The sequence below is a fragment of the Chaetodon auriga genome, chromosome 24 (assembly GCF_051107435.1).
Source record: "Chaetodon auriga isolate fChaAug3 chromosome 24, fChaAug3.hap1, whole genome shotgun sequence".
Taxonomy (NCBI): Eukaryota; Metazoa; Chordata; class Actinopteri; order Chaetodontiformes; family Chaetodontidae; genus Chaetodon; species Chaetodon auriga.
The window spans coordinates 7602337-7627300 of record NC_135097.1 but is presented as its reverse complement, the minus strand read 5'-3'; the positions used below and the strand labels follow the sequence as shown (position 1 = coordinate 7627300).

The window sequence follows — 24964 nt, the reverse complement described above, 5'->3', positions numbered from 1 at the left end:
AACGGATACCTTTCTGATTTCTGCAACCACAGTATCTGATTTTGTTTGGCTTTTTTGCCACTTTGGGGCAGCAGAAACGATCAAAACGCTGACTGATCACACTTTATGTTGATCTTACGAACTTGTTAGCGAACAGTTGCAGGAACATTCGTATTTATTTGGAATTTCGGGCCACCTGATGAATGTAATTCAAATATCTACTCGTCTCTTTTATCTCTGTTTTGGTTTCCACCAATCCTGGGGGATGTAAAGATGACATAATATTCTGTGGATGAAGGAAGTCATGTGGTCCATTGTTAGTATAGAAACATCGATTATAGCAGCTTAACCTACTGTACCCCCTGAACTGATTCTGGGTCGGCCCTTTGCAACGGGAACTCCAGACCTTTCAGGTCACGGATGCCCAGCCCAGCTGCTCTGTGTGGTGCCAAACCATTGTTACGATGGGCCATTATTCCAAAACCCCAACAGTCTGCAAAGAATCCCATTGGACCAAAGAGCCCATTTGCCCAACAGCTTGTTATTCCAAAAACAAATGTCCATTGTGCTGATGAACTGCGGTTGTTCCACCATTTACACACCATCTTAGTTACTTACCTTAACCTACGTAACTATTTTAAACAATGTTTATTATTGTCACCAACAAAGGTCACCTGACAATTGTACCACGACAATGGAGGTCACCTGACTTTGTCCTTTCATGCACATTCAGGCACACTAAGATATTAAAAACTCTTGGGAGAGTGTGTATTTTTGGAACACCGGTCTTCAGGATAGGGGACGTTTGTTTTCAGGATAACGGGCTGTCGGACAAATGGGCTTTCAGTCCAGTGGGACATTTTTTGGACTTTTGGGGTTTCAGAAAAATGGGCCGTTGGAGCAGTGTGCAGTCCCCCCTGCCTGCCACTGAAATAAGGCACAAATGAAGAGTTTGTCATGGGCTGCTGAACAGTATACCTGAGAGGTCTCTCTCTCTGTCTATTTCCCCCTGCACACACACACACACACACACACACACACACACACACACACACACACACAGTGGACTGGACTCGGGGCCAGGGTGTGAGTCAGAGAGTCGCCCCTGAGATTTCATCCATCCTTGTTTTTGTATGAATGGGCAGCCACTCATGAGCTCCATTTTCACTCATCACAGGGTTCAGAACCGCACTGTGACCCGGATCACCCCCTGTCTGCTCCAACCACAGTATGTTCCAGGGTACATTTGAAAATGTACGTCCATCCTGATTTAAAACAGCTTTGTTGACACACTACATGTGTGTTTTTAAATCATCTGCACATGCTAAGTATTTTATTCTTTTATCGTATGATGTTCTTACTAAATATAAAATGGCTGTTACTATTGAGAAGAAAGGGCAGTAAAAGTTCTCTTTCTTGATGACCACTCCATCATGACAGTGGTACCAATGTTTAATTTATTTAATTTCTCTTGACAATAAAGAGAGTTAATTCCTTTTATTGCATGTGTTGACAGTATTTGTTGACTTAAGATCATATGAAGAATTATGCACACGCATAACTTTGAGCTGCTGAGAGGCTGCGGCCAGTAAACATACTTGATCTTTTTCGTTTTTTTTCAGCATTTTAACATTTAATCTTTATGACGATTCGGCTGTGCTGAGATCTAAATTACTGTGAGGCAGTATGGTGTGTATGATTGCCTAAATGAGTAAACATGAGCCGATTAAACCAGCCTTTAATCAAAAACAATCAGACATTAAGCTAACGGATAGATTTGCATAACTAATCTGGCCTTCCCCTTTCTCCATTATTATGCAAACACCCAATTTGACAAGAAATCTCAGGTTTTCATGCACGAGAAGAGAAATCTGTACTTCCCCCAGATGTGAACGCGATGGTCTTAAAACTGAGGATGAGCTGTGACGGTGTTCATTCATGACTGTTTCTGCATCTCACTCACATCAGACTGTTTTCACCTTGACAGCTTAAAGAGTGACTGATCAAGGCAGAGAGGATTCCTGCAGAAAAAAAAACAAAAAAAAAAACAGTCGGAGTGCTGCGAAGCGAAGAAGAAGAGGAGGTGGATGATGAAATGAATGATGAAACAGACGAGGTTTTAATCAGAATCTCTCTACGCTGGCACTCTGTGGGAATTCTTCACCTCATCAGCCCTCTGTATCCTCCCCCACTGGACGACGGGCAACCTCCCAGAGTGCCTTGCTGCGTGGCCTTTTCAATAATGTAAAAAGGGGAGAGAAGGGATACAAAATGAGAGAGGAAACGATTTCCTGGCGCTGTGGGAGCCCCCTCTGTGACATTTACCTCTGGCAAGACCCTCAACGTGTGTGTGCGCATTTGATGGCCCTGTGCCAGGCTAATGATACCCCCCTCTGGCACACTCACTCGAGGCACAAAACCGTCCTGAAAGTGATGCCACACATGTCCTTTAGACTCACACCAAAGGGAAAGAAGAAGAGTGGGGAGATAATGGCAAAGAAGGATTGTAAAGAAAGAGAAATAGGAGTGCAATACTCCCGTCTAAGTGTTGAGGTAAGAAACAACAGAACCACGGGAAGAGGAAAGGTCAGTGAATGAGGACAGGAGGAGAAGGAGACAGTTTTATTTGGCAAGTGACAGAGAAGGAGTCGGAGCGATCATCCTGTTTAATCCATCCCTTCTCCTGTTACCATTTCATACTTCATTAAGCCCCCACCCCAGTTCGCATCACCGGGTGGTCTCCTCCGTCTCCACGGGGAGTCCCCTAGCCCCCACCTGGACACATGGCATCTATCATTACCCCCCCATTTCAGCTCAGGGCCTGCAGAATGTCACACAGCTGGAGCACGAGGCTCTGAAGACAGATGAAAAAGAAAACGCCGGTGAATGTCATTAAAAAGACAGAACACACTTCTGCTACCCGCAATTTAGCTATCACTGTCGCGCTACGTAAGCCAGCTTCAACTGAGAGGCTGATTTTTAGATGGAACATGATAGCTGAGGAAACAATCACAGCACAGGGTCCATTCAGCGCCGGTATCATATCGCACGATCTTCATCATCAGAGTTGGCCCAGTTATGAAATTAGTGATGTTCAAATTTCCACTTTTTCTGAGCATTTAAAGACTCCGACTTCCACGGTGGGTTAAAAGCTTTTTTGACTGAGGAGCCAGCAGTTAAGAAAGCAGTTTCACCACAAGGCTCAGCTTTCAAGCCAACGTGGACAAAAAGACCTTAAAGCGCTTACACTACTTTGGCTCCACCTTTTGCATTGCACATGCAGTTCACAATGAGTCTTAGTAACTTCTGAAACATTCGGTCCTTGATTTTTTGAGGTAAAAGCAGGTTTCTCATTTGTAGTCAATCAACTATTGCTGGTTGTAGCAAGCTAATTAAGCTAACGTAGCTCCATGACTTTAACAGAAAATACCATCTCCCACTAACATCTGAATATTTTTAGCTTATTTTTTCAAAACAAGATCCTGATCAAAGAGGTCTTAATTGTGCCCTTGATGGCTAACAGTTACATGCTAATAGACTGAGACTTAGGATGAATGTTTCAGGCAAAAAGTCAGCATGGTCAAAAGTTCATGTCCATGGCAGACATTGCTAAACAAAGAAACTCAAAACAAAACAAACAAACAATCTTTAACCCCACAAGATGTTGTTAGTCAACAAAATGTTCCTTAATTAGCCTGAGATGTGATATTAGCCTTAATGTAGGAAGTAATTAGCCTGCTTGCTAATTTCGAACTAGCTTGCTACTGTAGCTAGCTGTGCATGCTAACTGTTGTAGCTAACTTTTGCTTTTGCTTTTGTGCTAAGTCATGATTTGACAGTCACTGTTCAAGGGATGGTTTTAGGAATTCAACTAAATTCAACTGAGTGAAGCCAATTCCATGATAACTGGTGAGTAGTTACGCATCAAAATATGCTAAAACATTATGCTGAGAAACAAGCCTCTGTTATCCAATCAGTTATCATCAGACACAGAGACGCTGTCAAGTCTTAAAAATGACTCGGTGTCACGGAGCTGAAAACAGGTCACAGCTCAGTGTCGCCGTTTGTTTACAGAGAGAAGAGACTGCTGACTGGTCGTGTAAATCATGTACCTCTGTGGAGCCAAACTACAAAATAAAGCCAGAACGTGAAGGCGCTGTCAGAGATTAATGCCTCCAGAAATTTCCGACTTTAAATGTAAAAATAACCTGAGAAGATTAAAAGTGTGGCAACACACACACATCACTAACTTTATCTTGCTATTTATATCTGAATGAAGCTGTGGTTGCAGATAATTATCTCCGCCTGTATGCAGAGTGAGACTGTGGAGATTTATTGCTTTATAAGACCTAATATGAGGTAAGGTGTCGATTGCAAATTGCAAAACTGAGCTTATCATACTTGACCTTGACTGTCTGAATGTCTCATTCAGTGTATTATGTGGTGATCTGCAGCTATTCCTGCTTCAGATATGTGGCAAGAAATGCTGAGAAATATTACCCACACTGCTGGCTCCCAGCCTTGGATTTTGGACCCCCAAGGCAAATTTAAGGGGTCATGAGGCGATGAACAGGACAGAAAAGCAGAGAAAACATATTAACTATGCAGATTTTTGAAGATATTTGTCATCCTTTCTGTTTTTCTTCTTTTTTTAGGAGGATAATATTTAGTCTTCAGACCTCTAAAAACTCCTAAGTTGACTGATTCAAGACTCGTGGACATATTCAGCTGGAGGAGAGCACGGAATCTCACAGTCCAATGCTGACCCCTTGTGGATCAAACTGAACACTACCACCAACTCATTTGGCTGGCACACATGCTGAATGCAGCATTAAAAAGCAGTGTGATTTCTACTTTTTAAGCTTCCTGGTCTCAGTGAGCCTTGCCTGGTGGCCGCAGCCTGTCGCAGCAGCAGCTCTCTGGCCAGGTCCGGCCTGCCGCTTTTGGCTAAGCAGTGGGCCAGCTGAGAGGCTTTGGGTTGGTGTGTGGCAGCGGGCAGCCCCCTCCTCCACATGGCCAGAACGAGGAAGGCCTGGGTGGGAAGGCTGTCCCCGGCCCGGAGCTTCACCAGCTGAGCGGCGCTGCGGCGGAGACGCAGGGCGAGGACCAGAAGGGCTACTTCCTCCTCTGAAAGCTCCCCGGACAGCCAGAGAAGAAGAGAGTCTGGCAGTGAGTCTGATGATTGGGCAAGAGATGGAAGCAGAGAGTTTACTTGCTTTCTGGTGTTGATGCATTTGTATTTTCAACACTTTTTTCACAATATCAATCAAATATTCCCTGATTCTGACATATATACATTTTTTTTCACTGGAGAATGAATCTTGTGAGAAAAGATGCCACCCACCTGTCTCGTCACATAACTTCACCCTGGCTACGATGGGCCGATTGATGGTCCTCACTTTCTGAAAAGAAACAGTAAAATGTTTGAATGCTCTTTTAAGGTCAACGTTTTAACACCAAGCACGATGTGGAATTCCTTGTGAACGCTTCTGCACCTTGGGTAGAGTCAGAGACAGCTTACAGACGGGATCTCCCAGGAGCTTCGTGTCCACCGGGACTAGTTTGTCGCCTCGCCACTCCAGCTGGCCTCTGGTGACCTTATAAAACATGGCCGTGCCCTTGTAGTGAGGGGAGCTGTAGTTCCCAAATGGATCCACTTCTGTTAGATGCACCAAGAGGTGTTTCCTCCGCTGACTATGGAAGGTGATCCGCTCATCATGTTGATCGTTTTGACTTCCTTTTGGACAACATATAAAATTTTGTGATTAGTAACCTATAGCTCGACGTCAGCGCAAAGAGATTGAAAACATGCATGCATTCTGCTTTCTGCCTGTGCAAACACATGGTTCATTTGCTTTATTATGTGGTCTGTTACATCCTGTTATGTGGCAACATGCAGCAGAAAGACAAACCTGTTTTCACCTGACCTCCTAACTTCCTCAATAACAGCAACAACTGTTTAATTACGACTGCATTTTGTTGCTGTAGCCACATTTAAGCCTACTTTTTAATGTGTTTTACTGCATCCAACTTTTTTTTTGTCTCTTTCCCTCCATAGGAAGGTCAGGGAGCAGAGGTGTTCAGAGAAGTTTTTGCATGGACGATGCTGCGTTGTTAGAAAACCAAACTCCAACTTTGCATATTTTATCTTTAACCATCAATCTGGCTTTTTAAAATAAGGAAATAAAGTGGCTTGGACCCAGGCTTTTCATGAAGTGGCATCAGGTGTGTGTAGTCAAAGCTGACAGTCCCATAATCATAGAAAAAAAATTGCAAGAGGTGTAAAAAAAAAAAAAAAAAGTGAAGCTACAGCCATGCTAGCTGCTCTGTGAGTGTGTGCCTCGAGCAAAATGCTAATGTCAGCTGACAATCACAATGCTAACATCCTGATACTATTGTTAACAAGGAGGTTCTGCTTTAGTATGAGTCATTATCAGGCATGAATTATGTGTCATATTCCACCTTGAATATTTTACTTTTGGCCCCTTTGTACAGTTCTCCTCTGAGAGAGGAGCGATTTACGCTAGCGTGCTAAAATTAGTGCAATGTGAATGACAGTTTTGCAAATATTTGGTCTTAAATTCAAGTGTTGGACATGTTTAAATGTGATGCTTTTCGATGAAAAATCGCCAAAGTTATTAGGATTTATCCTCTGGAAATAATGAATATCTGTCTGTAGATTTTTTGTGTGCCAATCCAGGTTGATACACAGTATTTCACTGAATAGTAAGCTGTCTTGACATTTGGTCGCTTTTTGTACATGCATTAAATCGATCTTTTTGTCAGTGTGCAGGCCCCTATGATGTGGAACATTTGTAATCAGTCAGTAAGTCAGCCTCTACCTGTGGAGGTGATGTTGCCACTGAACCGGAGGAGAAGCTGGTCTCCTTCGCACATGGAGATCTCAGAAGACGCGGTCTCCGGGAGGCCGCCGTAGCCCCGGGCTCGCAGTTTGGACATCTCCCATCCGAGGTCTCTGCTGGGCAGAGCGGCCACCAGGACGGCGTGGGGCTCGGCTTGTCTGCGCTGGAGGACGACGGTGACCGCGTGGCAGCAGACTGACTCCTCCAGCTCCTCCGCCAGGGAGGTGAGATGGCAAGGCTGCAGCGGAGAGAGGAGACGCACCACCAGCAGTCTGAGGGGAGGGATGGAGGAGGTAGACAGAAGAAGAGCGAGGAAGTTGAGCTCAGCGCAGAGATTAGATTGTCGCTGAACAGAAAGAATAGACGAGTCTGTTATCGTGGGCCTGAATGCAGACTTAATACACTTAAAGACAGCGAAGAATTCATATTCCTGACTGTACATGTATTATTCCCTGGAAGCTGTTTTAGATAAGACAGATGAAGAGAATTACAGCACAGGAGAGAAATAATGAGACTCCATCCTCATTAAAGGAGCAGCTTCAACAACCAGGTCTAATATTCATAATTAAAGCTTTTCTAGACGAAACACAGAATCAAGATAACTTGTCTTTAGAAATTACTTAACATTTTTACCTTGTACTTATGCTCTGACAGAAACGCTAAAGCCAGGAATTCAAAGCATTTCGTCCCCCCCTTTATCCGCACTGCCTCTCTTAAACCCCTTCTGTAAGGAAAAGCTTGCTCTATGTGTGGTTAGTTGTCGTGTAACACATTTCTTATCATGCTGTGTCTCAGACCGAACATGTCTGCTTGAAAGGGATGTTCTCTTAACATCAAAAACCCCGGGCAGAAGGAGTGGTGAGTATTTCCACGTGAGGTCTTGTTGATGTATTTGACTCTAGATTTAACAAGCTTTAGTTACCAGTTACTTTTAAGATTGGAGGTTTTCATGTCCTTGTTGTCCAGTGAAAACCACGCGTCTTTAATTTGGTGATTTCTGAATGTGAGTGTTTAGGATAAACTGAAGATATGAGTCGAGATGAGATGAGAATCCTCCGACTTCTTAAGCTAAACAAACTATTTAAAAGCCCTCTTGGATTAGGTGTAAAATGTGTTTTCACAAAACTGCAAATAGGCTGTTTATCTGACTTTTTAAAAAATTAGATCAACTTGAAACATCTACACCAGTAAAATGAACATACACATGAAGGCAGCAGTAATATTAATCCATAAACATCATGTGCAACAGAAAAACACTGACAGGGATCATTTTACTGCAGAATAAGTACTTCTACTTTTCATACATTTAGCTCATAATACATACTGTTATTTCAGTTCGGTTTTGAATGCAGGACTTTTACTGGTCGTGCAGTATTTTGGCTATTTTTACTAAAAAACACAAGAAGTTTATGTCTGTAGTTCCACTGAAAACAGAAAAATATGTGAGAGGGTAAGTGTAAATGTATCATATAAATATAGTAAAGTCAGATTATTCTGTGTAAACGATTCCTGTTCTAGCATCACCAGAGCCAGACTTATTCCTGTGGGGCCTCACACAGCAAACCCCTTCATGCTGAAGTGTCCACCAGAGCTCATTGTCCACAAGTAAGGAGGAATCATTTTCAGAGCACCTCAGATATGAACTGCTGCCATCAAATACGCAAATCCGCATTCCCTAATTTTCAGTTTGCGTGTGTGTCCAGGGGCAATGTTCTCTCCCTCCTGTATGTGGTGGGAGGGCTCATGATGGCAGTCACTGCTGGGAGTCAGTGCGTGGATGTGAACCCTGCTAACCTGCTGCGCCTGTCAAACACACTCATCCAGCTCCTGGGCCTCCGATACCAAAAGCATGTGAGAAATCTGCAGCTGTCCACACTTTTGCTGAAACAGCTTAATAGAAAGACATGAAATCCCTTGTTTTAAATGAAAGATTTAATCAAATCATTGCATTTATTTGCTAAAGTTGCATTCTGTGTGTTGCAGGCTAACTCTACGGCAAAAAGAAAACTAAAAAGGCTGCATTTCTCTGACAGGTGTTGAGTTTACTCATCGTTACTTACATAAATGAATAAAATTTGTTCTGGCTTCATCAGATATTGTTTTCTGTCCTCTGTGTGTGTCCTAGTTTCAGCAGCCTTCTTGATATGACAAGTCCAACCCTGAGGGGAACGTGTGATTTGAAGGTTTTATGCTGGTTTCCTGGCTCGACCTCCGCTAACTGCATGGCGGCAAGAAGGTACACGATCAAATGACGGTTTTGTTTTCACATCATCTGTGTCACCTGACAGCGTTCTCTCTTCTGTGGTCAGACGCAGGATCTATTACATCCTGATTTGTGGTGTGAGAAGCCTGCCCATTCTGACGCTGCGCATAGGAAGCAAGAGCAGCAAGCTGAAGGCCTGCAAGCCGTCAGATCGACTGCAGTGGTTGATCAGCTTCAGCAGCAAGGCGCAGGCACGAGGAGACGTGGTGAGGGGCCGGAGATTAGTCGTTTGGCATCTCAACATGATTCACGTGCTTGTAGGATACTGTCAAGGGTCTTATTTCCATAAAATGTTGGATGTTTTTCAGGTTTTTCTTTTACTGGGTGGACAAACTGGACAAAGCCGCCTTGGATCTGACTCACACGAGCCCGGGAGTCTGACCCTGGGCTTGTCGGCATTGTCTGTGGCCCTTCTTTGGATGTTTCTGCCTTACATTGCAGTTTGTGCTGTGATCTGTTTGGGTTGGAAGGTACAACAGCATATCCGCAGAGTGCTGCAAGCACAGAAATAATAAAGATTCGAGTAGTTTGCGGTTAGAGAAAATATGAATAATTGCTAAAATGAGGATCTTTTTGTCTCTTTCCGACCTGGAGAGAATCATCCAAGCCTTCACATCGAATTTACTGGAACTTTCAGTACTTTTCGCCCAAGCCTCTTTTTGCAGCCTTCAAACTGGCCCAGAACACTGCAGCAAGACTTCTAACAAGATCAGAAAATCATATTACCCTTCTCTTGCCTCCCTGCAGTGGCTCCTTGTCAGCTTTAGAACTGAGTGTGCAGTGTAATACTTTTCTACAAAGCTCCACGTTGTCATGGCCTTGACTGTGAACTGTACATCCGAGCTCCTGTGGCCATAAAACCGGAGTGAACACCTGACGTAGTCCAGACGCGCTCCAAAACATTTATCTGATCTGTCTTTGATCAAAGACATAATCAAATATTGTAGAGCCAACCCTCCACAGTCCACTGTGGTTTATAGTTCCTTGAAACACTTTTCCTACAATGTCTTATTTTGATTCTGTGTAGTACTGTACGATGTGTATTTCAATTTATATCCCATTTCCTGGCTGTCCTGATGGATCTAATGTGTTAGGGATTATTTAAATAAACTTGAACTCTCAATAATCATGTATACATATTCTCATCAGCCATTTAAATCTGCGTGAATAATGATTTTAAAAGACATCGTGTTGCAAACCTGTCAAAGTTCTCCATCAGCTCAAAGGACACCAGTCCGTTTTGCTGGTTCCTGGCGGTGACTTTATCCAGGACGCTCCACTGTTTGTCTCTTGAACCCAGAACAATCAGCAGCTCATTGGACATCACCTCAGACTTCACAGAGACGCCCAGGATCCTGACAGACACATTAGAAAAACAAAAGGAGCCCACAGCGAGCAGGACATGGTATTTAAGCACAGCAATGATTTGAGGCTGAATGCTAATGTTAACATACTAACATGCTCACAAAGACAATGCTAACATGCTAATGCTAACACGAAGAGGCCGCACGTGACTCACCTCCTTCTGTGGGAGGCAGGTTGATCCCACGGCGGAGAAGCTCGAATAGGCCGAGTTCGGTGATCTTGCTCCTCGCCTTGACCCCTCGTGTGCCTCTTCTTATCAGGGTTGGGGGGACAGGGAAGGGTGACAGTGAGGGGTCTTCTCAGGGGCTGGGAGGACGGGTGGGTGAGGTAGAGGAGTGGGCTTGTAGACACCACCGAGTGGTAGGCGTCACTTCTGGATTTGACGGCAGCCAGAAGGATGGCATCTACGGGCTGGAGCTGAGGCAGATGAGGAAACGGCTTCTTTGAATTATTTAGGCGGCAGTTTGAGAGAACCAGAGACGCTCTGTGATGTGAAAATGTCCCCCCCCCCCCAACACTTTTGTTTTGCCGACAGCTTGTTGTTTTATCATAGAGGGACATGCAGAGGGGGAGCTGTCGGCGTTTGATGTAAGATGAAGCGACAAACTGCTGGGGTGAAGTTAGTTAACAGACGACTGGACTCAGAAGTCAATTCAAACATCGGCCACAGCTGTTCATTTTCCTACAGCAAACATCTGTGGAAACTCAAGCCTGTGAATTCTGAGCAGTCGATCTGTTTGTCCCTCTCTCACTTGCCTTTTACACCCCTCTTTCCCTCACCATTTCTCTGTTTTTATCTCATTTTTGCAGCATTTCTTTGAATTATTAAGAGCTTGAATTCAAAGCACCCATTTGTCAGTACCAAAGAGCCCAAAATACACAACAAATCGGTTGAGTAAAATCATGTGGGAGACAGATTGATAGTAGTCAAGTCGTCACCTCCATACCATAGTTTGTGCCATCAACGGGCCAGTGAAGGATCCTGGGAGGTAATTCAGACAGATTCGGGGGTCCATGGGAAGCTTGAGTGACAAACCCTTTGTGGGAACTGTGTAGTTTTCTCTTTTTAGACAGGAAACTACTGCAAACAGGCCCAGGGAGTACACCCTCACCTCTGCTAATGAGCCCTGACAGAGACACAAAGACAACAAAGAATCATCTGTTTTGGCCAAAGTATTTGAATAAAACTCACAAATGAAACTGTCAACAATCACCAGACTGATTTTAGAAGAGAACGCAGTCCAGTTACTGCAGCGTCAGCTGTTTCTGCTTCCATCGACAGACTGTTAGTTAGTGTCTTTAGTAGGTAAAAGGACCTTTACCCTCTGCCCTCCATACGTGCCCTCTGTTGTCACAGGAGTGACGTAGCTCGCCCTCCTCTCCCCATCGACTATCTTCACAGCGACGTCCCTGTAGCTGCCGCGGTAACGTGCGCAGAAAGGCACGACCACCGTCACAGGGAAGTGGAGGTGAGCCCCGTCCTGAACCTGGACCCTGATCACTCTGCTGACCAGCTCCTCCGAGCCGGTCGCCATCAGGCAGCTCAGGGCGTCGGCCACCTCGCATCTCAGGACTTCAGCCACACCCGCAGGCGCTATGAGACAGCACGTGTTCGCTTCACCTGGATGGCTGTCGTCCTGCTGACCAGCGAGCCTGGAAATCATTTTAAAAGTGACACATGTGCACACGGGAGTCATTATTCTGAAGCACAAATGGAAAAACTGCATCTCTGATATGACAATGTCTGCTCTTAATGTCAAGGCGAGTCGAAGCATATAAGATGCATTTCTAGCAAAAATTGTCACCATTTTAAGGATTTCTGAAATCCTGAAGCGCACACATTTCCATATCAGCTTCTCCCAGATTGGCTTCTCGCTCTGGTCTGATTTTTTTCTGATTTGTTTGGCTTTTGTAAAAACGTGTGCATTGGCCTGACAGCAAACTGTAGGAAATAGCCGGCCACGGGGAGGCCGGGCGGTCAAGACCCAGAACTTAGTGATAAACCACTGTTTCTGTATCAGTGAGCAGGAGAAATGCGGTGAAGGAATCAAATCATGTCCAGACTCACGAGCTGGAGCCATGCAGACTGGCATCTTTTCCTGCCATCATTTACGCTGTCAGCAGAGGTGGTTGCAAAATTAACTGCTTTACTCTTTAACGAGCAGAATGTCACATTGTTCAAGCTGACAAAAAACTGTCGTGGAGTTCCCAAAGTTTTCAGAAAGACCGAATATGTCTGGCTGAATCATCGAGGGAAACCTGCTCTTTGCTGAGGGCCAAATGGGGACAAAAAGATGATGATTTTGTCAGCTTACCCGACTGTGATCCACTGTTTGTTCGCCTTGTCATTTTCATTTGTCTCCTCCAGGAAATCTGTCATATTTTCTGGAGGAACACTGTCCTCGTTATCACTCCCTCCACTTCTGAAGACTAACTCTTCCCCTGCATCTTCCTCGTCATTGCAGTCACAGTTGCCGACTCTGGACTCTGTTCGCTCACTGTCTGGTGATGCCGTCATATGGCTTTGATCATCTCCATCGATGACGTCCTGTTTATGCCCAGGGTCAAATCCAGGGGGATCATGGGAGTTCAGGTGACTGGGGTCATCTTCAAGTTGATCTCTGGTCACCTGAAGTGCTGCATCCACAGTTGAGGCCTCCTCTGCATATAATTTGAGGATTTCTCTGTCCAGCTTCGTTGTGATTGTGTTCAGTTGGTCCACCGTGTTCTGTACGTCCTCCTCAACGCTCAGAAAGGTGTGACTGAAGGAGTCTGGACAAGGTGTGGCTTCACATTCTGCATATGAAACAGCACAGACACACAGAGCAAGGGGAGCTGTTTTATATTTTACAATAAACTTTTACTAAACAAACTACACTTTTCAGAGATAATTTGCTTAGCCGTGACACCTAAACCTGAACTTCTTCCAGTCCTTCAGCTGACACTTAAAGCCCTTTTCATGCTTATGTTTCAGCCTCCACTGACGCTTGAACTACATTTAATATTTCAGCTTCAACAAACACTTCAGCTCTCTTCCGTTTCAGCTCACGCACCTGTTGTCGATGGATGTTGCTGGTCGCTGCCCCCTGGTGGAGACTTGGCCACCATGCAGGCACATCCTCTGAGGACCTCTCTCCATGCTGTCACTCTGCGTGAATGAAAAACACTCAGCTCCCTCAGCACTTCCAGAACTCTCTGCTCGCTCTCCTTCTCCTCCCGCTCTTCATCAGCATGTCCGCCTCTCTCTTCATCCTCCTTCTCACCTTCTCCCATCCCTTCCTCACTCCCTCTCTGCGTTTCCTCTCCTCTGCCTCGACCTGGTTCGTCTCCTGTGCGTCCCCTCCCTCCCGCCGCTCCATTGTGATGATATCTGCTGCGTCTGACAGCTTCAAGCCCCCGAATAGTTTCAGTCAACATGTTGAGGAGACCGTCCTCCTCTTGAAGAGACTCAGCTTCATCCATCTGTTTGTTCAGGTGCAGATGTGCATCCATGCTGAGCTGAAAAAACAACAGATAAGAGCCACAAGTATCTAATCTGACCTGTTTTCTGTCCCCACTCTTCACTCCTTTAACAACATTTTGGTGAATAATATCAAATACTCACTAAAAATACACAGCATTCCCTCGTGTACCTCCTTTTACATTTGAAGCTGAAGCCCCCTTGTTCACTGTGTCCTTGGCATTGCATGTTGCTGTGTTCCTTGTTTAGGAGCCAAAGCTGTATTTATATGGCTGCCAGCAGTAAAACACATTGCCAAGGCGACCCCTGGGGGCGTGGCAAGGAGGGACAAAAGAGGAGCCACAGTGCAAAAGACTCACAGGAAGACGGAGCGCTGTCCTGCAGACATCGCGTCCCTGTCCTCTTTTCTTCTGCCATTCATTTTACTGCTTCTATGTCCGGACAGTAAAAGCTCTCAAACGTCACAGACCTGTTTTGAAGGCATGCTGTATGTTGGGGAGGAGGTCGTCGTCTCTGGAGCATTTTTCTGAAACATGTAGTCGACAACAACAACACAAACACTGTGCGGGGTGTCAGTTTATGGGTTTCCTGTGGAATTTCTGGCTTTGTAATGCCAAGTCGTCCATGGTGGAAGAAGTATTCAGGCCCTTCACTTAAGCCGTACCATAGTAATAGCAGAGTCTAAAAATACTCCATTACTCAGAAAAGTGATTAGTAACCACGAGTGTCAAATAAATGCAGTGCTGATTTTTCCCTGTGAAATGTAACAGCTCTCATTGTCAGGTTTGAATTTGGACTATCACATCTGGTCGTTAACACAATGTAAAAACCTTGTTGCACAAAGTGATATTTAACAGAAAACAACCACTGTAGTTGAAAAGCTTCGTAAATTTGAAGAGAAGTGTGGTACTGAGCCAGAATCAACCACACCGACACCCTGACTCTGAATTATTTTTGTTTTTCCCTCCTGTCACCTGAGAGGATGTCCTCTGTGTGAAAGGCCTGCTCTGCTCTGACATTGCTCTCTGTCACCATCGTGTGGCTGATTCTGCTAACTGCACCCTCTTCTCTGATCACTTCTTAAAACGTTATTAGCAGGAAGAAGTTCCATAAATGGAGGAAGAAATAAACATGTAAGTATTAAAAATATGGTTTTGAAACTTTTATGTTTTATCTGAAGAAATAATGGTTATTATTTTATCCAAACTGTATTTTTACATATAGTTGGACTTACAAATAAACTTGAACTTCAAACTTAAGTTCAAGGTTATTTAATTTAATTCATATTATAATTGCCAGTAGTAGCTTTCGTAGAACACACTTAATATATACATATCTTTATATGCCAGCAGTGTTTAATCTGTTAATTCTCTTTCTGCCTCACACATATAATCTTATAGCATTTTTGTTTCTGTGTGACAGGTTTAAAGCACAATGCAGTATACCTTCAATGCTAAACTGCATTCTGCTGCCCCATTCGAGTAATCTAACATAACAAATAATGACAGATGACAATAATAAAACGAAAAGTGCTCTTTTTTTCCCACAGGACTCGCTTCATTAAGGGTGCCAGGCAGCCTGCTGCATTCCTGTCTGTGTTGAATGTGTAGCCTCAGGCCTCAGAATCAAGCTGGGACATGCACGTATTCCCAGCAAGCATCGCAAGTGCCTCCACTTTGTGCTTGCATGTTTATCACATGCCAGCACACATTTGTATTGTTGAGTAAGGTTTACCGAGAACAGCGTGAGCTCAAAGAGGCTGATTTCTCTGTCAACATCAGAGGTGGAAGAAGTATTGAGATACTTTACTTAAGTACTGGTACCACACTGTGAAACTACTTGACTACAGGTAAAAGTCCTGCATTCAATACTTCAGTCGGGTAAAAGTATAACCAGTAAAAAAATGCTTTAAGTATCAAAAGTGAAAGTACTCATTGTGCAGTAAAATGCTCCCTGTCAGTGTTTTACTATTAAATATGGTGTTTTGGATTAATATTACTGCTGCTTTCGTGAGTATGTTGCATTTTAGTGTTGTAGATGTTTAGTAGTGGGATAGTTTGAAGTTTAATCTAAAGCAAGGCATCGTTTTCTTTAAGATCATTGTATGTTTGCAGCGTCGCTGTCCTGTGAATCTGTAAAAAGTCAACTTTTCATGAGGAAAAACCCTGTTTTCAGCTCTGTGACAAGGCAACTTCCTGCCAATCCAAGAGGCCTTTCGAACATTTAATTCAGCCGAAGAAGTAGGAGAATTTAAGTTTATCAGATAAATTCACATTAAAAAAATCTCCAAATTCGGTTTAAGGGTATGAAAAATTGTAATCTGAAATGTTCCAAGTAACTAAAGCTGCCAGACAAATGTAGTGGAATAAAGAGTACCACACAGTACACGCAGTATTGCAGTATATGCGCTCAGTTCCTCTCCGTCTATGACAGTTACAGTTTTCAGTGCTGCCCCTGAGCTCCCGGCCTCGCGCTGGAATGGGCGTGGCTGCTCTCGGCGCCTGAACGAACGGTACGGAAACAGCCGAGCGTCCAAACGCACGATGTGAGGAGTCGCGACAGTCACCGGAGAGTCACAGCGACGTTAGATGACAGACACCGGACACGGCGAGTGCGCGAAGCTGTGCTGGTGATGCCTGAAGCGTCCTCCTGTTTGTAACCGGCAGGTAAGCTTTGCCAGTCACTGGGACGCACGCAAGGCGGCGTGTTACGTCAACATCGTAACTCCAGGTGTTTACTCCTCAAAAGCCGACAAAAGTGCGCACGAGACTCCAATAAACTAGCTTAAATTAAATTAGCATTTTTTTCTCTGCGTCAGAGTTGGACGCGTTAGCAGCGGTTTGTGCCACTTGCCGGTAATTTAGGCACTTTAGAGCAAGTGTAATGCGAAGGTGAGGTGAAACTGCGTCACTCAGACTTTAATTGGTATCTTTTGACATTATATTCACAGGGGTGTAATGTCCTTTTCCAGTAAACACACACGAGCACATCTCACGTGCGAACCTCTTTTCTAAGATGTCAGTGAAAACATGTTGTACAGCTCATAACAGCGTGGAGTGACAGCTTTACAAAAGTGATTTTACTGCAGTTTTAAGTGACATTTTTAATTAAGTTATCCTCCAAACGTGACTCGATAATGAGTATTTCAAATACAGAATTGGATAAGCAACCACAGGTGTGTTTTCTCAAACCAGGAAGGTGGCACACGTTGGACTTTGTTCAGAGTAGGTTGGCTGAGGGATGTGCAGAAGTATGAGGTGTGTGTGTGTGTGTGAGTGAGTGTGTGTGTGAGTGTGAGTGCAGGGGCGTGCACGCCGTGACTCACCCCCTCTGCTGTATAACCATACCTGTGGTGTTAAAGAAGACACAGCCAGACACACAGCTCTGCTGTGTTGTCACACCGAGTTTTGTTTTGCAGACGCAACAATATCTCCCTTTAATAAATTGCTGTGCTGCTGAACGCCTTTGTGATGTGTGTGTTTATGCACGCTGCTTCATAACCCAGGTGGCATGTGCAGGCTGTTTATCTTGTGAATTTCTCTTTTTCTTCTTCTTCTTCCCTGCTTTTGATCTACACACTCTGTGGGCTTTGACACCGGGCAGTAGCTGTGGATCAAAACTCCTATATCCAGCCCTTAATAATGTTTGCTGAATGTGTGGGCCGTATGGAGTGTAGTTTCGCGTGTGTGTGCACATTGTGTGAGTGGGTGTATGTGCGCTAAAAGGCAGAGATGGAGAAGCAGGCCAGGTCAAATGTGCTTGCAAGCTTTGGCGTGTGCCTGCGCTGGCCGTCAGCCAATACGGGTCCATGCATGTTAACAATACTATACACAGCTGGGCAGGTCTGAGAGGCTGCGTAGGCCTCTGTTGGACTTAATAAAGTCATGTGCGGAGCTGGGACTTTAATTTTGTCTCTCCGTGCGAGGCAGTGTGTGAGCTAAGGTGTGTGCTGATCAGATGAAAACTTTAAAAGACCTCTGCTACGAGCATGCATGAGCTGAGTGATGATCATTTATCTGCTCATGTTCACTCTGTGAGCACTTGAATGTACAGTATGTGCACGCATGAGCTGCAGCATTGAGTTAACGTGAAAGCAGAAGTAACACTTCATGTCCCCTGTGTACCATAGGTTTGCAACCTATGGTACAAGTGGACATGACAAGACAGCGATGACGATGTATCTCGTCCTATCCTGTGAGTTTAAAGCTTGCGTCTGAGAGATTAGAGCCGTTCTGCCACACAGCTCATCAGCGCTTGACTCTGAAGAGATGGTGTGAAAGAAATCAGGAAGCCTTTGACAACAGCGGACCATTAGCTGGTTTATCACCAGTGGATGTTACTGGGTGGTGAGCTGTGAGGTGAAGCTTGGATTTCTTAACTCTGCTCTGGTGAGTGCTGCAGATTAAAAGATATGTGGACTAACGAAGACTTTCTGTGGAAATTCAGTTTGTTATTTGATTCACATGTCAGACCTTAAGCGTACCAAAACCTGGCCAGAGAGCCACGCTGTGAAGGAGGCGGGCTGTTTCATCAGAGCTATTGCTGTTTCCTGCTGCTTCATCCCCAAATGTTGCACATTTTGGTTTGGGTTTTGTTGCCCGGCATGTTTGCGCACTGCAGTGCATGAATCTGGATCTTTTCACAGAAAGCTTAAAAGAAAAGACAGTTAAATTAAGACTTGTTTGCTTTATTGCTGAGAGAAGATCAAAACTATGCTCACGTCTGCAAGGTTAATGTGAAACTGCAGCCAGGAGAGCTGCAGTTAGCTTTATTTAAAGGCTTGAATTAAGGGGTGAAAGCTAGTCTGGATATGTCCAAAATGAAAAGAAAAATTAGCACAGTTAGACTCAGCAGTTAATATTGGATGTTTTGTTTGTTTAATCTGTACAAAGACTAACATGTAAAAAAAAAAAGAATACATTTATGGTTTCACAGGTGGTTATGTACTCAACTATTTCTTGGCGTGTCGCGGTGACTTCCTGGATTCTAAAACCACAACTTATTTTTACACTTCGGTTTTTGTATGCAGTACAGAGCCAAATTGAGCTTGCAGCGCTCCCTGCTTCATGCTAAGATGGGCTAACTGTCCTCAGGCTGTAGCTTCACAAGCACTACACGGATATGAGAGTGGTGTCGATCCCGTCAGCTGACTCTCGGTAAGGTACTTCCAAAAGTGTTGAACTAGCATCGCTTTGTGAGTCAGAGAATGATGTCATCAAAGTGATATTCAAAGGTAAAATTCAACCCTTAAAACTTCATCAGCAGACAAAATCAGTTTCAACTTGACCTGCACATAATTGGAGCGTTGTAGAGTGGAGTCATGCACAGATTAAACTCTGTTTGACAGCACTCGCAGCCTCTTAACTGTATTTTGCCCATCACTTATTTGTTTCTCTTTTTGTGTCTGTAGATTAAAGCTGGACTACTGGGGTACATCTTCTGAAATTCCTCCTGATGTGGCAGAGGTGAGACGAGAGCATCATGTCGGAGGCTCCAAAGCCTAGCCAAGAGATCGTGGAGTGGCTCGTGACCCTCCGCCTGTCCCAGTATACCTCATGTTTCCAGCAAGGAGGCTATCGATCTCTGGAAGAGTGCAAGGACCTCACAGACGAGCGCCTGCTGGAGCTTAGAGTGTTTCCAACAGGCCATCGTAGGCGCATCCTCAGGAGTTTGGAAGCGCTAGGGGTGAAGCAGCAGAGCGGCGGTGAGGAAGATGAAGAGGGAGGGATGGAGAACGGGAGGCGCCGAAGGAAGCCCGTGCCACACCCGAGACACATCTTCCTGACGGATAGAAAGAGGGGGACTTCATGTCAGCACCAGCAGCCAAAGGAGAGGAGAGAGTGTGATCTGGAGGGGAGTCAGACTTTGCCTCCAGGAGCTGGGCTGGGACCTGAAACTGAGGACGTCCCAGAGAGCCGGTACATGCGGCCGCCTCAGCCTGCGCCCCGCAATCCGCAGAACATCCAGACATCCATACCTGAACGTGCCTGCGCCCCTGCCGCTGAGCCCTCCAGCAGCAGCAGCAGCAGTGAGTCCCTCTCCATCTCTGATATGCCCTCAGACTGGGAGATTTCCTCAGAGGATCCCTCGCTGTCCGGCACCGACTCCATCCCCTGTCCTGCTGAGGGCCCCCACTCAGCGCTCACTGACGACACTGGGGGTTTTCGTGGTGAAATGGTGGAAAACTCCATCTATGAGGCACAGCCCAGTTTTAATGTTCATAAAGGTCCACGGCTCACTCGCTCCTACCGGCTGAGGCACCGGCCCGTCCCTGACATCCCCAGTCCGACCATACTGGCACTACAGGACAGGTACACTCCCAGTGAAGCTTAAAAGAACAGTTTAACATTTTGGGAAATGCTCTCACTCACTTTGTTGCAGAGGGTTAGAGGAGAAAAATGCTTCATTAGCTCAGCTTACTGTCGCACGAAGACTGGAAACAGCGAGCCTAGCTTTGTCCAAAGGCAACAAAACCTCTAAAGCTCATTATTGACACACTATATGTATACATTTATTTATTTAATCACCACAAATGAACTGAAGTGACTTTATTGATTCATTTGTCACAAACAACACACAATAATTAACAGCAATATAATGTAAATGTGTCAGATTTAGCCAAAAAGCTAGCTGTTTCCCCCTTTTTTCAGTCTTTGTGCTAAGCTAAGCTAACTGGTGGCTGGCAGTATCTTCATATTTATTCTATAGACATTAGAGACTTTGGATATTGCATAAAATAAGCAAACAAGATATAATTATTCACATAATTTGTGAGCTTTCATAGGGTATCTTTTGTTAAGCTAAGCTAACCGGCTGCTGTCGGTAACTTAGCCAGCATGAGACTCAATCTTCTCATCTAACTTTTGGGAAGAAAGTGAATAAGTGTCTCAAATTCTCAAACTTCACTCTTAAAAGGAGTAAGACTGTTTAAGTATCCGAATAAAGCTTTACGCTAAGCTAACTGGCTGCTGGCAGTAGCTTCATATAAACAATACATACATGAAAGTGATCATAATATTTCTTACCGAATTCTTGGCAAGAAAGCAAATAAGTGTGTTTTCCAGAATGTTGAACTATTCCTTTAAGCATAAAGTTTGACTTTATGAAAGTTTATGTGCAGTTTTTGAGAAGTCATCAAACAAGCTCGAAGGTGAGGAGCACACGGTGAAATAAATTTGCACACCGCCGCGGCGTCAATGAATATGAAAACAAGACTTCCAATATGAAAATGAAAAAAAACAATATGGAAACTTTCTCTGTTCAGATTTACGCTGATGGAGAACCTGAGGCCTCTAATTTCATATTCAATTCTGCTTTCCACGTACCGTATACGTACGATGGCCTTCGAACTGTACGTTGTTGAACTTTTGAACTGCGAAACTTTAAGAGTTCCACATCTCTATTCTGAACGCCTTTACGTCTAAACGGTGTTGCCTATTTTCCCCACGTGCTGCACTGGTGGTTCTAACCCACTGATTTCTCTTTCTCCTCAGGAGCGCACCACCGGCGCAAACAACCAGCCCTGAACACCTAACCGGCTCAGAGGGTCCCACCGGTGGAAACAGCATACAGAAAGGTACACAGTCTTTCAGCTGCATCTGCTTCATCTCTGCCATGAATATTTCATTCGGCAGCAGAGTCAGCGGTGCTGTTGTTTGCCCGGATGAAAGAGGGGAGAGGAGATGAGGGTAGCGCGTGGGTGGGGTGGGGGTGTTCGGCAGCTGTGTCGTGGGAAACGGCGTCGCCCCCGTTTCAAGCGCACATCTCATAGGGAATATGCTCTCTCACATCTTGTCCCTCAGCGAGACCCGAGTGTGCATTGCTGTCACCCGGCTCTCCAAAGTTTTTTAGAAGTTGTTTAACTTTGCAACACACAGGCTTGTAGTACAACCAGTACAAATATGTTTTGAATTTTTCCTCCTCCCTCGCTGGATTCATTGGGCTTCGTCGACCCTCGTGTCTCGTCTGATGAGATACTACGTGAGCTGCTTTCTGTGCTGAGGTAGACGTGTTCTCCGAGGATTATGTGGCACTTTTCTGTGATGACAGCCTGGATGAATGTGTGTGAAACACCTGTGAACATGCAGTCTTTCCGGGGCCGTATCTGACCACGTCTCTTGCAGTCATGCGCAGCATATCAACAGTTTTCTGTCCGTTTTCTACACTTTATCCCCCCTCACCTTCCTTTTTTGGCTTCCCCTTCCTTGCTTGTTCCGTTTACCTTTGCTGCAGCGGTCTCTTGGTAGGCCTTGTTTTTCCAACTTTTTCTCTGTATGGAACAAGACAGCGAGTGAGACTAGAGAGAAAGGCAAGCCAGTGAAGCGGGTTGGGAAGAAGGAAGAGGAGACGGATGCAAAACAGGCTGAGAGACGGAGGAAGAGAGGGAGCCAAGACGGTCCCAGAGCAGGGAAACGGGGAGCTAAATCTCCCTTCACACCGAGGCCTAGCAAGGCGTTATTTGACATATTATTTTACCCCAGCATATTTGAAGAGTTTATTCCGAGATGAGATCCAAAACTTGAATAAAATGTGCAGTGCAGTCCCCCGGAACGGTTGTTGCGTTCAATCAAAACTTGCGATTGCAGGCTGACAGAATTTTAATTAACACCCCGACACCTCCCCTTTAAAATAAGTTTCTTTCACGAGACAAATCTAATTGAGAAAACACTTGTCTGTCTTGTGCTTGTGCAGTAACACAACGGACTTGAGAAAATATTTGGTGATTAAAAAAGCAATAGTAAATGCACTTGTATGTCTACTTTTGAAGTCCTTTGGTTGTTCAGTGGCACACCGACACCTCTCAGTTCAATGCACTTCCTCCTTTCTATTCACTATGAATGTGTCGGGTATTTATTTCTGTGACACTGCTGTGTTGCTGACAGGTGTGACCTTGGGGGAAGACTTTCACACCTTCACACAGCAAAATTCATAAATCGCTGACAAGACTTGTACTGTATAATACTGCATCAGAAATAAATCAGAATCAATTCTGTATTATTTTTCATGTTTTTGAGCCAAAGTCAGAAAACAGAAACAGCAAAACTGAACAGCCGATTGAATTTTTTGATCATCCATACACCAGATTTTTTTTTTTTTTTTAAATTAACTCTCATAAATCATCATAGTATGTACACAGCAAAGCAAAATGAGACCCCCTTCTCCACTTTTCCCAAAACCACACAGCTCACATAAACAATCTCCCTCCTGAATATTGTTGAATCTGCACACCTGAGTAGCCGCAGGAAGAATACCACTTCTCCTCGATGGAGCTGGGGATTTTTGGAGCTGGAAGGTAAAACATATGATCCAGGGCCATAGTTTTGTCCATTTCAGCCCTGGATTGAATATTTACTCCTAAAACAATTTGTCAAGTAAAAATATCAAACTTTAGCTGGTTTCAGCTTCTCTGATGTGGGACTTTACTCTGTTTTCCTGGTTAACATTATTATTAATGGAGTGTTCTTGGATTTGGGACTGTTGGTCAGACAAAACAAACAATCTGAAGACACTGCTTCGGGTTCTCAGATATTGTCATGGGTATTTTCCATAATAAAAATCTCATTTTGTGGATTAAACAAGCAATCAAGCAAAATAATTCCGAGATGAATCAATTATGATGGCTCTGGGACACTTTATCCGGATGCTAAGATTAGCGTGCTAGCATAATCTTAGTGCTGAAAGGCCAAATGCTGCTGTTTAGTAGGTCTTAGCAGTGTGTTAGCCATGTTCACCATCTTTGTTTAGTGTGTTAGCATGCTAAGATTTGTACAGCTGAGGATGATGGGAATTTTATAAGACTGCAGTTTGCTTTTTTGCTCAAGTTTTGAAAAATATAGCACGCAGGACCTTTCTTAAGTAACCTGACAACAATAGCATGGTGAATAGAATATAAACATAATAATCCTTATTGTAAGACGAGACAACCTTCATTGTTCCCCAGCAGGGACATTCGGTAATTTATGATTGATCGATTATGATAATATCATCCTCATTGTCATCACTTAGAAAAACAGAACAGCTATAAAAAAAAAAAGGAAAAGCACTCTCGACTTGTTTTACGACTCACTCGTGCATTCAGAGAACCTGCGACGGCAAAACTAAATTGTTTGGTGACTAATTTGGATTCAGACGGCGGCGGTTGTGTGTCCTCCATGTTCAACGTGGGAATGACACAGCGGAGCGATAATAACCAGCTGACCTGGAACCCCCCCGCCTTTAAAGAGCGGAGGCTTCGTTCCAAACAAAATCAATCTCCTCACTAACTCCAAGCTGATGGCGGCATCTCGGCCGTTTCCCAGACTGCGACTTGAGAGAGCGTCTGGTCGGGAGCAGATAAAGACGCCGTGTTGTCGGATGAGAGAAACAAAGGCAGAAGCCGCAGACGGAGCCAGTGAGGGAAGAATAGAGGGAATCGGACAGGAATTGAGTACAGTAGCGTCCGGCGGCCCCTCGGAGAGAATTGCGAGTGGCCTGAAGGTCGGCTGATAGATGATGATTGATGCTCGCTATCTGCCCACCAAGCCTGTCCGTGGAGAGGGCGGCTGTGTTGGAGTGGATTCCATCATCAAGTAAACTGACCCCTTCATAAAGCCCAGAACATGCCCTTTGTGTCCGTCCGTAATGGCCTGCATTGTTTGGAAGTGTAGGTCTGTAAAGCTTTAAGGAGTAGCACATTCACATCTGCACCGGCTCTCATTTAACTGTCCGTCCTTTTATGTCCGTGTTCGTCTCGAGGCATCTTTATGCGTCTGAGGGTGTTTCAGTCTTTGTACCCTGCCGTCCGCGTGCATATTTGCTTCTGCACCGATGTCTGCGTGTGTGTGTGTGTGTCTAGCCCCCGTGGCGGCGTCTTCTGGCCCTCACAATCCTCAGGAGAGGGTGGTGTCATTTTTCACAGTGACAGGCTGTGGCCCACGCAGGGTGGCCCCCGGGTCTCCAGACTAATAGTGTCTGGCCAGAGTCACTCTTCTTCTTCGTCTTCGCTTCCACCGACCACCGACCACGGTCCCTGCAGGAGCCAAGACAGAGAAATGG

At 44.7% G+C, this 24964-nt stretch overlaps 2 protein-coding genes across 3 annotated transcripts in view; one reads left to right on the top strand and one right to left on the bottom strand.

Moving 5' to 3' along the window:
- Positions 1–4810: 4810 nt before the first annotated feature.
- Positions 4811–13962, bottom strand: dthd1 (death domain containing 1). Its single transcript, XM_076725525.1, has 10 exons — positions 13524–13962; positions 12786–13266; positions 11793–12123; positions 11418–11597; positions 10625–10887; positions 10305–10460; positions 6822–7114; positions 5475–5716; positions 5324–5381; positions 4811–5154 (listed from the first exon to the last, which is right to left on the bottom strand). The coding sequence occupies exons 1-10, from the start codon at positions 13960–13962 to the stop codon at positions 4811–4813; spliced, it is 2787 nt and encodes a 928-aa protein (XP_076581640.1).
- A 2479-nt stretch (positions 13963–16441) lies between these two features.
- Positions 16442–24964, top strand: part of arap2 (ArfGAP with RhoGAP domain, ankyrin repeat and PH domain 2) — a 113882-nt gene continuing 105359 nt past the window's right edge. For both annotated transcript variants that reach the window (XM_076725639.1, XM_076725638.1), the window contains exons 1-3: positions 16442–16596; positions 19341–20241; positions 21424–21506. In XM_076725639.1, the coding sequence (XP_076581754.1) occupies positions 19412–20241; positions 21424–21506 (913 nt within the window). In that variant the 5' untranslated portion in view covers positions 16442–16596; positions 19341–19411. The remainder of the gene's footprint in view (positions 16597–19340; positions 20242–21423; positions 21507–24964) is intronic.